At 39.2% G+C, this 12,521-nt stretch overlaps 1 protein-coding gene across 1 annotated transcript; it reads right to left on the reverse strand.

The window, feature by feature from the left end:
- On the reverse strand, nucleotides 77-3,772 carry LOC105164289 (flavin-containing monooxygenase FMO GS-OX-like 4). The gene is made up of 7 exons (XM_011082908.2): nucleotides 3,045-3,772; nucleotides 2,395-2,465; nucleotides 1,702-1,854; nucleotides 1,525-1,607; nucleotides 1,290-1,425; nucleotides 1,015-1,188; nucleotides 77-413 (listed from the first exon to the last, which is right to left on the reverse strand). Exons 1-7 carry the CDS (start codon nucleotides 3,637-3,639, stop codon nucleotides 219-221), a joined length of 1,407 nt encoding a protein of 468 aa, XP_011081210.1. The 5' UTR covers nucleotides 3,640-3,772; the 3' UTR covers nucleotides 77-218.

Raw genomic sequence — 12,521 nt, forward strand, 5'->3', positions numbered from 1 at the left:
CTGCTTCTCACCTTCCCAAGATGAAGATTAAAGATTAAGGGAACAACTGTAGTTAACAAAAAATGAAGTGCAGAACTGCAAACAATGGAAATATTCTTATTCCAGAGTTCAATAAATGTATCACAATACATCTCCAAGAATAATTATTCAATTTCCCAGGTGAACCAGTTATAGTTGCAGATACAGCAAAGTTTTCATCAGAAGCTATGGGGCAGTGGCTATACGGAGCCCACCGTACTGTGTGTTTTAAAGTCCTCGCGAGCCTGTGAGATCAAATCTTCATCGTCCCAATGGTCACGGTACATCTCAGGCATGCTCCTCTTCCTCCGTCCAGCCGCAAAATACATTTTCTTTCTCCATTCTTCTGTCAAAGGAGAGCCACTCTTGGCCGCCAACCAATCGTCATACTCAAACTGCAGATACCGAAAAAACGACATTGTTTTATATGTATTGGGATTTCATACAACTCAGAAATAATCTTCTGCAAGGCTGCGTAGGATTACAGATCGTATTAGAATATAGGCGGATCGATATATTCACAGGTCAAGCATCGATCCATGCCATATTGGAAGAAGAGAGTTCATTGCAAAATCAGGACAAAGAATAAATTATTAGGGAATACCTCCATGAATACTAACAAAGAATCTCGAGCTACATTTAGATTAATGGATTTGAACTTTGAAGTTAGGGACTTCGGGTTTATTTAGAATGATTCTATATTATAAAGGATTTCAAAATTTTCAAGTCTCATTTTGAACTATATTTTGTACAATGTTGGTGTGTTAATTCTTTTATGTGTAATCATTTCAAATCCTTTCTCCAAATCGTGGAATGCTCCTATCCAAATGTAGCTTCAAGGAACAATTTTAGAAAAGGGAGCTGATAAGAAGTTGACAAGGCAAGATAGGTGTTGCCAAAATAACTTATTCTTTCATCTTTTATAACTTCAAAACAGAAAGGAAGCTTTCTTCTTTTCTTTTTTTTTGGACTAATAGAGGGTCGGTGAGTATTTACCTGATCTGCATCCAATCTATGAGTATATCGCTTAGGAATTCCAGATGCTTCGAGTGATGAGTAAAAGGCTTCAGTATCCGTCACCATTTCCTCTTTCGATGGGAGAGGAATCCGACCAGATAAAACTCCAGCAATCCATTTGCTCTGGAACTCAAACAAGGGAAACGGCACAACCTACAACAGATTAAGCAAAAGGTTGTTCTGATGGTCAATTGCACAAATTGTCAAAATACAAAACAAGAAGAAACAGTGCATTATGTGAAAAATCATCAAACCTTCCACGGCAAGCCAATAAAAGAAAGCCATGGGGCCAATGCCGGTGGGAAAATGTGCTTATAAAGAGGACCAACTCGATTGTCGTCCACACTCACAATGCCATTTGTTTCAAGAAAAGGAAAGTGATACTTGTAGCTGCAAAAGGAAGAAAAAACTGTTCGAACAGGTCTTTCTCCATTTAAATTTAGTTTGTCACTACTCAACTATAGGGAATATCTTCTACTCATTACCCACCCCGTGCAGTGAAGAATAACGTCGGCACGGACTTGAGTTCCATCTTGAAATGCCACTTTACCATCTTCGTGAACACTGTTGATCTGCAGATATTGTAATGCGAGCATTATTATCTAGTTAATTATGTGTATAGAGCATTAAAAGTTCAACAGTTCCTTGTGACTTGATCAACTTCACCATGGAATGGAGCCAGATATTGTCATGGCCAGACAATTTCCCCAGCCGTCCAATTTCGATTGATCTAGATGTAATATGGACTTCTGTGGCAACTTTAGAAATGTCTCTGGAGATATCATCAGCACTTGCAGCACTACCGATTACCACCACAATCTGCAAATTAACCCAAGCTGAAAACCACACTGGAGCAGCATATATTTGATGATTGTACAATACAACTGAAATTATTAACATATCACAGCAACTGAATGTTCTCCTCAAATTTCAGAAACGAGCTGCCGCTACACTACACCCTTCACTTCACTTCACTTTAACTCTTATGTCATTTGGCGTGTACCACAAGTTTCATCGTCTAGATGTTTTAATGTCAGTAAAGCACAATTTTCATTTCATCACTTTTTCTTCCAACTGAACATGATGCACAGTTTGTAGTCTACGCATATTGTGGAAAAATAAATTGCATTACTCTGAGATGTACAGATTGTGGCATACCCAAAAGCGAAAACAGAAAACGAAAACGGAGATTTGTAGACTTTTGAGGATTGTCAATTAGCAGTTTATGCTCAAGCAATTCAGGAAATTCTTGAATGGAAAAAGTGATACAAAACATTTTAATCCACACTGCAGTTACCCTGTAAAATTGATTTGGATATGCAAGCTTTAAGGAAGGAAAATAATGCACCTGACACATACTTGATCACGAAATGGATCAGGAACGCGATAGTTATGGCTATGAATCTGCTTTCCCGGCCACACTTCAATGCCTAAATGTGATAAGAACACTTTATAAGATCCACAATCAAAGGTTGCATTGAGATACTAGAATTTTCCAGTTATGAAACAAGGAAGCATTTCAGAAACAAGATGATAACTTAAGAGTAATATAATTCTTATACCACCAAATACATATCTTTGAACCCTCATTCCTCACTACAATAAAGAACCAATTTTTATACACAGAACATGTAAATTACAAGTAGTTGATTACAATCCGCATTGAAAATAATAAGAGTGAACATTTTTAGCTTAAGAAGCCATATCCACACGAGGAGACACTGAAATTCCAATAAATTTACAAATCTGACCAATTGAGAATCAGTATCATCTCACAAAAATTAGCAACATAAGCTGTTGTAAGCTGATAATTTTCTCATTTTTCAGCTAAATGAACAGACATGCTCACACGCCTTCTAAACAATCAACTTGAACACTATTGCAACGATGGCCTAATACAAAAAATAATTGGACAAAAAAGCAACTGATTGCAGAAAACACTCAGTTGTAATCTTTATCATCCATTCTGATAAAATAAAAACAAGAAAGAATAAAGAAAAGACACTTACCGGGTATTTCTGCAACACGGGGCTCCGTATAATGCCCGTTGCACACCACCACAGCATCATACACCTCATCATCTTTATTCCCCTCACTCCCACTTCTCTTCCTTGATCTCACCATCCATTTCCGATCCTCCACCAACCCCACATGCCAAACCTCACTCCCAAACCTCACCAACTCACGAAGCCGAAATTCTTCAGCAAAATCTCTCAAATACTCCAAAACCTCCCCATGACCAGGAAACCTCCTCCCATCCCTCCCGGGTTTCCGGCTCGCCACAAACGGGTAGACCCGGAAGCCCATCACTTCCCTGGGCAGGTTGGTGCGCAGCGACGCATAGAGGCTGGACTGGACTATATTCCGAGTGGGATCGAGTCCTATCGGGTCAGTCTCTATTTCGGGTGTGTATGCCCACGTGCCCCCTATCTGGTTTTCCCTCTCGTAGACAACCACTTTGTGCCCTTCTCGCCGAAGTTCCAGGGCGGCACAGAGGCCGGCAGCACCAGCGCCTACGACGGCGACGGTCCTGGAGACAGGTGAAGGCATTACAGGGAGGCGGAAGTGGGGTGCCGGGTCCGGGTTCGGGGTGGGAATTGCCATTTTGTGGACTCGGCTTTATACGCATTATATCATTGTGATCGGCAAGAATAGAAAATAACTCATCTTTTTTGTTATTTTCTGTGTCCCCTGCATGTGGTGATTGGACCTCATTGGTGACAGAGAATTGCTCCCGGATGACATTTTTGGAATTTAATTACTGCTTTTGTATCTTCTTTTTCTCTTCAATATTATTCTGTGTTTTTTTTATGGGCTAAAAAAAAAACACCCGATGACAATGGGTCCAGATCTAAGTCGGACATAAATCCAAACACGTTTCTTTGGGATGGGTTTTAGTCATAATCGAGTTCAGAGGCATATCCCAGAATCAAATTTTGGTGGCTGGGATCCTAATCCACACGAATCTACTTCTGTTAATATTTTTTTTATATATTTATGTATGAAAAAAAAATTGTATATTTTATTTATATTTACATATAATAAATGAAATAATGATTTAAATACTTTTTGGGTTGTATTCTTTTAAGTTTTAATTATACACAAGTCACTTATATCTTTTAAGTTTTTAATATTTTAAAGTGTAACATAGGCATATATAAATTTAATAATCCTTCAATAATATTTCAAGGTATTATTTTTAAAAGTATATAGTCTTACTATTTTAAAATTTTTAAAGTGGTCCTAAATAACGGGTTTGGGTTGGGTCGGGTCTCAGGTTCGAGGAAATCTTGGCTCCTGGATTTGGGCAATTTACTCGAAATCCAACCCGTTGTCATTCCTACTTTCTTTACTGTTAGGGTTGTTTGCAATAATTTAAATTTTTATGGAAAGAGAAGTTGCAAGTTAAATAATAGCGGAAGTTATAAGTTTTGAAAATAGAAATGAAAAAAAAAAAAAAATTAAAGTTGGAGTATTTAAAATGTAATTTAATATTTATAATTTTACTAAATAAAGTAGTTATTTTATTTGAAGGGCAATTTTTACTTTAAAAAAATTAGTGCTGCGATGTCATTAATCATGATTTGTGATTGTAAAAAGATTTTTTTTTTATATTAGTATATATATATGTGTGTGTGTGTGTGTGTGTGTGTGTGTGTGTTTGGGGTGAGTGGATTAGAGAGAAGGCAGTTGTTAAACGGTAAATAAGGCAGCAGTCATCATAGTATATTTCGTATCTCCATAAAAAGTGACTCTCTCCTTAAACCTCTAAATTCTTGTTACATCACAATATTTCATTGTCAACGTACTCTGCCAAGCTACATTTATTAATTTTAGGTATAAAGTATATTTTTTTATTTGAATTATGTTGGTTTTTATAATTTTGATCGAATTTTTTTTCAACTTATTATTATAATTTTGTAAAATTTATACTTTGCCATATATCGTCGTTCTTTATTGATTTTTTTTATTGGAAAACATCACATGATGTTTATATGTGAAAAATATTACATCAAATAACTTTAAATTAATATCATATGTACAATATGATTGGATTCATTTTTGGAGTGTTTTGTGAAGATAGAGAGAGAAAAAACAAAAATTAATGTGTTGCAGATAGTGAGTAGAGGAATTTATTTTTGGAGATAATTTAAAATAAGTGTTGTAGTTTGATGATGTATTTTGGGAGACAAAAGTTACTGTTTATTGCCAAATCATGTCTCTTTCACTACAAGAGAGCAAGCTATCAGAGACGGAAATCAAAGACGAAAATATATCCGTAAAAAAATTTAACCTTTCAAAGACGAATTTAAAGACGGAAAAATTTTCCGTCTTAAAATTATACAATAAATCTTTATATTGACTGAATTTTTGACGAATAGGAATTTTTGAAAAAAAATTAAAAATATAAAAAGCATTCCGTCTTTGACTTGATAATAAAACAAAAAATTTAAGACGGAATTAAAGATGGATTCAAAAAATATATATATATATATATTTTATTTCCGTCTTTGATTCTATCTTTATTTCTGGTCGATGGACCATACTTCGTCTACGAACGGCCCCTCCTTTTGAAGCATATGCTGGAATGCTTCGAATTCAAGGAGGATGATATTAGTTTCACGCCAGTCTGGGCTACACTTCCATCACTACCCCTCGAGTGTTGGCATCTAAATGCCCTCGACAAAATTGGCTCGAGACTTGGCACACCCATTGCAATGGACTCGTTAACAATGAAGATGAAATGGGTTTCATATGCCAGAATCCCGGTAGAGGTGGATGCATTGAAAAAACTCATTGAGCAAGTGGAGTTTGTTATGTAACTCGAAAGCAACTGGTCGTGTACGAATTCATGTCCAAGTTTTGCACTGCCTGCAACAGGTTTGGGTGCCTGCAGAGACCTGCCAAGGCTTACCGGTCGTTCCTATCGCAGCCGTTCCTGCCGCAGGCGGCCCTACTGCTGCATCTGTTAAGCCGACAGAGGCAATAAAGACAAAGCCTGCTGAATGGACGGTAAGGTGGAAAAGGGACAGCCGGCTACGAAGGCACCGCAACCACTCAAACTTAAGGAGATGAGGCTCCCTCACCGGCAGATTCAGCGAGCTCTTCAACTGACCCGAATTCCCCGACACCCACACAACATGCAATGCCGAGGACAAAGACCGATGAGATTGCAACGAAGGGTAGCAAATTGAAGAACCAGGCCGGAGGGGAGTCCCCCCTATCCCCATGAAGATCGATTTTTGGAACGTGAGTGGCTTTAATCGGCCTCTCAAACACAAGGGGATAGCCCACCTCATCAACAATAACTGGCTTTGCCTCTTGGGCATTTTGGAGACAAAGCTTGCAGCATCAACGATTCTGAAGATTCTTCATCTCTGGGATGGTGCCAAACCAATAACTTTGACACCATCGCCGGCAGACGCATCCTTGTGGTTTGGAACCCTGCAATCATCGACCTACATCTGGAGGATATATCGCCCCAAGTGATCCACTACCGTGCTACAAATAAGTCTTCTCAACTCTTTTTCTATATCTCATTTACATATGGTCTTTATTCTGTTGTTAATAGAAGAAGCATGTGGGAGAAGCTTTCTGATTTGGGACAAACACCGAGCATGCCATGGCTCATTATGGGTGATTTCAACTGTGTGAAATCTCCCGAGGAGAAGCAGTTTGGAGTGGCCCCGACTTGGTATGAACTTAAGGATTTCGTGGACTGCTGCGTAGCGCTTGGATTGCTTGACGCTTCTACTACGGGCTACTATTACACATGGTATTCCAACAACAAAAGCAATCCCATATAATGCAAACTTGATCGAGTCCTCTACAATAATGAATGGCTCGAGCGGGTTTGCATTGCAGCACCCATTTTAATCCACCGGGATGCATTTTCGACCACTCTTCGGATATTGTCTCTATCTTTGATCATACACCCACTAAGCCAAAATCATTTCACTTTTTCAATATGTGGATCACCCGGATTTCTTGGCTACTGTTGAAGAAAGATGGAATTTGAATGTGGAGGTAACGCCGCAATTTAGCCTTTCTAGGAGACTGAAAGCACTCAAGGGCGTGCTCAAAGCATTCAACAAGCAGCATTACAACCACATCTCTACCAGGGCCAAAGAGGCTGAGCTTGCCCTACAAGATGCCCAGAATCAGCTTCTATCCAATTCAGGAGATGTAGCGCTTCGGGACTCTTTGTGAGATCTCAAGAAGAAGACCGTTTTTCTTGCCGAGGCTCAACGGCACTTCTTCTACCATAAAGCCAAAATGCACTACCTTAAAGAGGGGGACCGCAACACCAAGTTCTGCCATGATATGGTGAAGAGGAACGTTGCTAGGAATTCCATCGGGGCAGTCACTAGGGCGAACGGGACTATTATCACTGCTGCCTAGGATATTGCCCAAGAGTTCGTTAATTACTACACATCACTCTTGGGCACCGAGGCTCACACCCTCCCAGTCGATGATGATGTGTTCGAATGGGGCCCCAAACTCTCCCCTGAGCATACCGTGGACCTTTGTCGGGTAGTCACGCCATTGGAATTCAAGGAAGCCATCTTCTATATTAGCGACAACAAGGCTCCCGTCCCAAATGGATATTCCTAATACTTTTTCAAGAAAGCATGGAAAATTGTGGGTGATCAAGTCTGCAGGGCCGTCTTGGATTTCTTTAGGAGTGGGCGGATGTTACTGCAGCTCAACCACACTATCATTGCCCTTGTGCCCAAATCAAATCATTCCACCTTTGTTGCAGATTATCGGCTGATTTCGTGTTGCAATATCATCTACAAGGCCATCACGAAAATCATCTCGAACCGGCTCACGCCTGCATTGGAGCACTTAATTGACCGCTGCTAAACTACGTTTGTTGGAGGCTGCAATATCACAGACAACATTTTCTTGGCCCAAGAAATGGTGCGGCAGTACTCGAGAAAATGGATTTCACCTCGATGTACTATCACCGTCGACCTACGCAAGGCGTTTGACTCGGTCTCATGGATGTTTATCTCCCGAGTTCTTCTCGGGTATGGTTTCTCCCCACTATTTATTTCTTGGATTATGGAATGCGTTTGCAATTCATCCTTTTCAGTGGCTTAGAACGACTCCCTCCATGGTCTTTTCCGGGGAAGAAAGGCCTAAGGTAAGGAGAACCGATGTCGCCAGCCATCTTCCTTCTTAGTGTGGAATACTTCTCCCGACTGGTCAATCACACATCTCCTCTTTGCCGACGATCTCATGCTTTTCTCCCGTGGTGACCTTCCATCTATTCACGTCTTGATGGAATGCCTCCAAGAGTTTAGAGACGCATCTGGCCTCACCATCAAATACCTCCAAATTAAGCATATATACAACGGGCATTCGAAATGAGGAGCTTGACGGGATTCTCGCTCGAACAGAGTTTGCGAGAGGTGAGGCGCCGGTCAGATGCCTTGACATTCCACTAGCGGCACATCGGCTTTTAGTCACCAACTACTCACCGCTTGTGGATCAAATTGCCAACTGCATTTCGAAGTGGACGGACAAATCCTTATTTTTTCAGGCCAATTGGAACTTATCCATTCAGTTATTCAGGGGGTGGAGTGCTTTTGGCTCCAAGTTTTCCCACTTCCAGCGACGGTTATCTAGAAAATTCACCAGCTTTGCAGGAATTTTCTCTGGAACTCTAGGAGGGCACCGATCGCTTGGGAGGAAATTTGCCATCCCAGGGAAAAAGGTGGTCTCGGTATTCGACACATTCAGTTATGGAACGTTGCGCTCCTTGCCTGTCTTATGGAACATCCACTGCAAGGCAGAAACGTTGTGGGTGCAGTGGGTCAATGGTGTCTACCTTAGAGGTGCTTCGATTTGGGACTGGCAACCGAAGAAGGGGGATTCTCCACTCCTTCAACGACTTGCTGAAATTCGCAATAAGATGGTCACCGCTTTTGGGTCTTCGAAGGTAGCAATTGAACAAATGACGAGATGGTCTACCACAAAGGGTCTCCAAACGTCGAAAGCTTATGAGTACTTCAGGCCGAAACTTGCGAGGCAGCCTTGGAAAGCGTCTATATGGAAGGCTTTCATCCCACCGAAACACTCATTTATCTTGTGGCTTGGCTTACGTGGCAGACTAGCTACAAGGGACAGATTTGGGTTCCTCCAAAAGGAGGATTTGTGCTCCCTGTGCATCAACACCAAGGAATCAGCCAAGCACCTTTTCTTTGAGTGTCCGTTCAACAATTTTGTTTGGTCACGTATCCGATACTGGCTTGGCATTAGCCGGACTATGTCACCCTTCAAAGTGCGGTCAAGTGGCTCAAGAAGGAGAAAACTGGTTCCTCCGCGTAGAACAAAGCGCGACACATCGCTTTGGCATGCACGGTCTACACCCTTTAGAGGCATCGCAACGAAGTCATCTTTAAAGGCTCAACACCCTGTCCCGAGGGGCTTATTATTTCAGTCAAGATCACATTGTATAGGCTCTTTTTGACACTATTCGCACACGGATTAATTGTTCCTTCTTTAGTGTGGGCTTTCTCGTATCTCTCCGGGTATGCCCGGAGTATACTGTAAATATTTTTGGATGAATGAAAACTTATATTTCACAAAAAAAAAATGACAAATTAATTGTTCTGCTGAAACAAGTGCTGCTTAAGTTTTTGATACATTCTGTTCAAAGATAATAATTTTAACTAGGACTTTGTATCAATTCATACGATTGTTGTCTGCATTTTGACATTGCAGAACATTTATATTTTACTTGATGCAGACTAATGAAAGATTATGTTCTAAATTCAGTGGATAAGTGGGCTTTGGACATGCTTGTTCAATTGACTACTTTAAATTTCAGAACTGTTTGGCTATTTGGTTGAAGTAGTTCTGAAAAATTTTCATATTTGCACATTTGAAATTTATTGTGGAAACAGATCTGAAAAGCAAATTTTTTTATGTGTGCTAATGTATTTGGAACTGAATATTTTTTAGGTCAGATATTTCAAAATGTGATTACATTAACAAGCTTTTTGGTTGATGAATTTTCTTTGAACTCTCCGATTCAGCTAGTTAACTATTTTAATTAGTCAACCAAAACGAAAACAAGTGCTTTGTTATTATATAAGCCAGTTTTACATGGTTATAAGTCTAGTAATGGATGAAAAATATAATGAATTAACTATGAAAATGCAAGAAAAAATTTTAAGACGAGAAGCATAGAGTAAAAAGATATTGGAGCAGGCTCTTGAGGAGTCGCGGAAGAGGGAAGAAGATGCGAGAAGGAGAGAAGAAGAAGCGAGGAGGAATGAAGATGCACAAAGAAGGGCGGTGGAGCTTGAAGAAATGGTACACAAATTAATTCAAGAGGTGGGATATATCAATCGCCAGTTTGCAGATGGATTTGGACCCAATGAGCAAAAAGATTTTGGTCGAAATCGTTAAGCAATTTCTGATTTTGGTGCAAATTAAAGAGTATTGGAGCTGAAATAGTAATTATCCTTGGGTTTAAGTAAAGAGTGCAAGCTCTTGAATGATGTGATGTTTCAAATATTTTTATGATTGTATTTGGTGTATAATTGTGAACATGAAGAATGACAATTATTCTTGGTAAACAACGATAGTATTTCTCATACTTCTACTTTAGGTATGTTAATTGATTTCTTAGTTGTTGTATGGTTTTCTACAAATAATTGATGCTTGTTTCATTTGTTATAATTATGATATTTCATTTTGTCCAGGTATTTAGTCTCATCTTATTTCAGCTTTGCTTAAAAAAATTAGGGATTGAATTAAAAGGGAGTTTTATTTTCAGCTACAAAATTAAAGATGGATTTAGTGACAGAATCAGCTACAGAAAAGAGACAGTAATAAAGATGAAAAGAGAACAACATAAGATAATCTTTTACGACGGATTTTGAGACAGATCAGCTACGGATTTAAAGACAGTTTGTCTAAGTTTGTTTGTTAAATGAAACATGTAAAATTATATGGCCCAAACCAAATATCTGGGCCTTACTCAAATGAACGGCCAAATCATTAAAGGCCCAGAGGCCCACTATCCACCAACCCGACCCACCAAAGGTTCGACCCGGTTGCCTTATATTTATTTCAGTCTCTTCAACTGAAAACCCTAATCCACATTTCTTCTCTATCCCGTCTGCTCTCCTTCTCCCTTTACTCAGATGACTCCTTGGATTCTTCCCCAACCCCTTGTCTTCTGAGCTTCTTCCTTTACCCAGAAATGGCCGTTAGTAACTTTCCCCATGATGGCCTCTTTAAATGGTTGGTCTTGGTCGGTTCATTGCTAACGAAATAATCTGCTCTCTCTTCTCTCCTTCTCTGAAATTCTAAAACGCCTAAGTGGCAAAAACCTCAAAGCCTTTGTGCTCTTCCTTTGTAGAAACTGAAATAGCCTTTGTGGCATATCCTTGGTGGATTTTCTGGAAACCTCTGTGGTTTTTCTGATTTGTGCAACCTTGAGTGAGGTTGTGACCTTTGGCCTCTGTAGGCCTTGGGTCTTAAGCTCTGAGCCGTATTTTGCTTACTTCTGTTTATATCCTCTTTCTCTGTAATATTGCATTTCCCCGGTTTATTTCTTGTAAGCATATTTCTACTTTATAGGCTTATTGTAATTTGTATAAGAAAGGTTTGTAACTATTCTTAAGTTTCTGTAATCTTATAAACTGTAATCTTGCCGGAGATCGATCCACTTTCAATAGTGGTATCAGAGCGCGGTTAAGTCTTTGGCCTGAAAAGCCACTCACAGTAACATCTTTCTAACTCTTGTACTTCTTTAATTTTTTCGGTCCCAGATCCCTAAACCCTTACTGCTAAACTCCCTTGGCCATGCTCGTGAAGTCGTCGGGTATCTAGTGGAGAGGCAGTCAAGGCCCCTGCAATAAATCTGTGATATTATATTGCCACTCGTTCTCTGTTTGGTACTCTATTTTCTGTATATTTCTGGGTATTGCTCTGTGATTTAATAAGTGACTTGTTGTTTTTCTGAAAAAATGTCTGGATATAATCTTCAACCGTGTGATGGAAAATCTCATTTTACTATTTGGCAACAGAAAATGAAAGGCATTTTAATACAACAAAAGGGCTTTAAAGCCATTGATGGAAAATACCCTGAAACTGTTTCTGAAGAAAAATGGCTTGAAAATGATGAGTATGCTTATAGTTCTATCATTTTAAATTTATCTGATACTGTGATTAGAAAAGTGGGAAAACAAAACACTGCTAAAGAACTTTGGAATAAATCAGAGGAACTTTATACAGAAACATCTCTTCCTAGTAAATTATTTCTTTTAGAATTTTTTTTTAGATATAAGCTGGACCTTTCTAAAAATATTGATGAATTTACTAAATTAATTCAAGACATAAAACTGATTGGAGATAAAAATATAGATGATTATACTCCTATAGTTTTATTAAATACTATACCTAAGTCTTATGGTGATGTTAAGGCATCAATAAAATATGGTCATGATAATGTGACTCTAGAA

This window comes from Sesamum indicum, linkage group LG6, assembly GCF_000512975.1.
Source record: "Sesamum indicum cultivar Zhongzhi No. 13 linkage group LG6, S_indicum_v1.0, whole genome shotgun sequence".
Classification (NCBI taxonomy): domain Eukaryota; kingdom Viridiplantae; phylum Streptophyta; class Magnoliopsida; order Lamiales; family Pedaliaceae; genus Sesamum; species Sesamum indicum.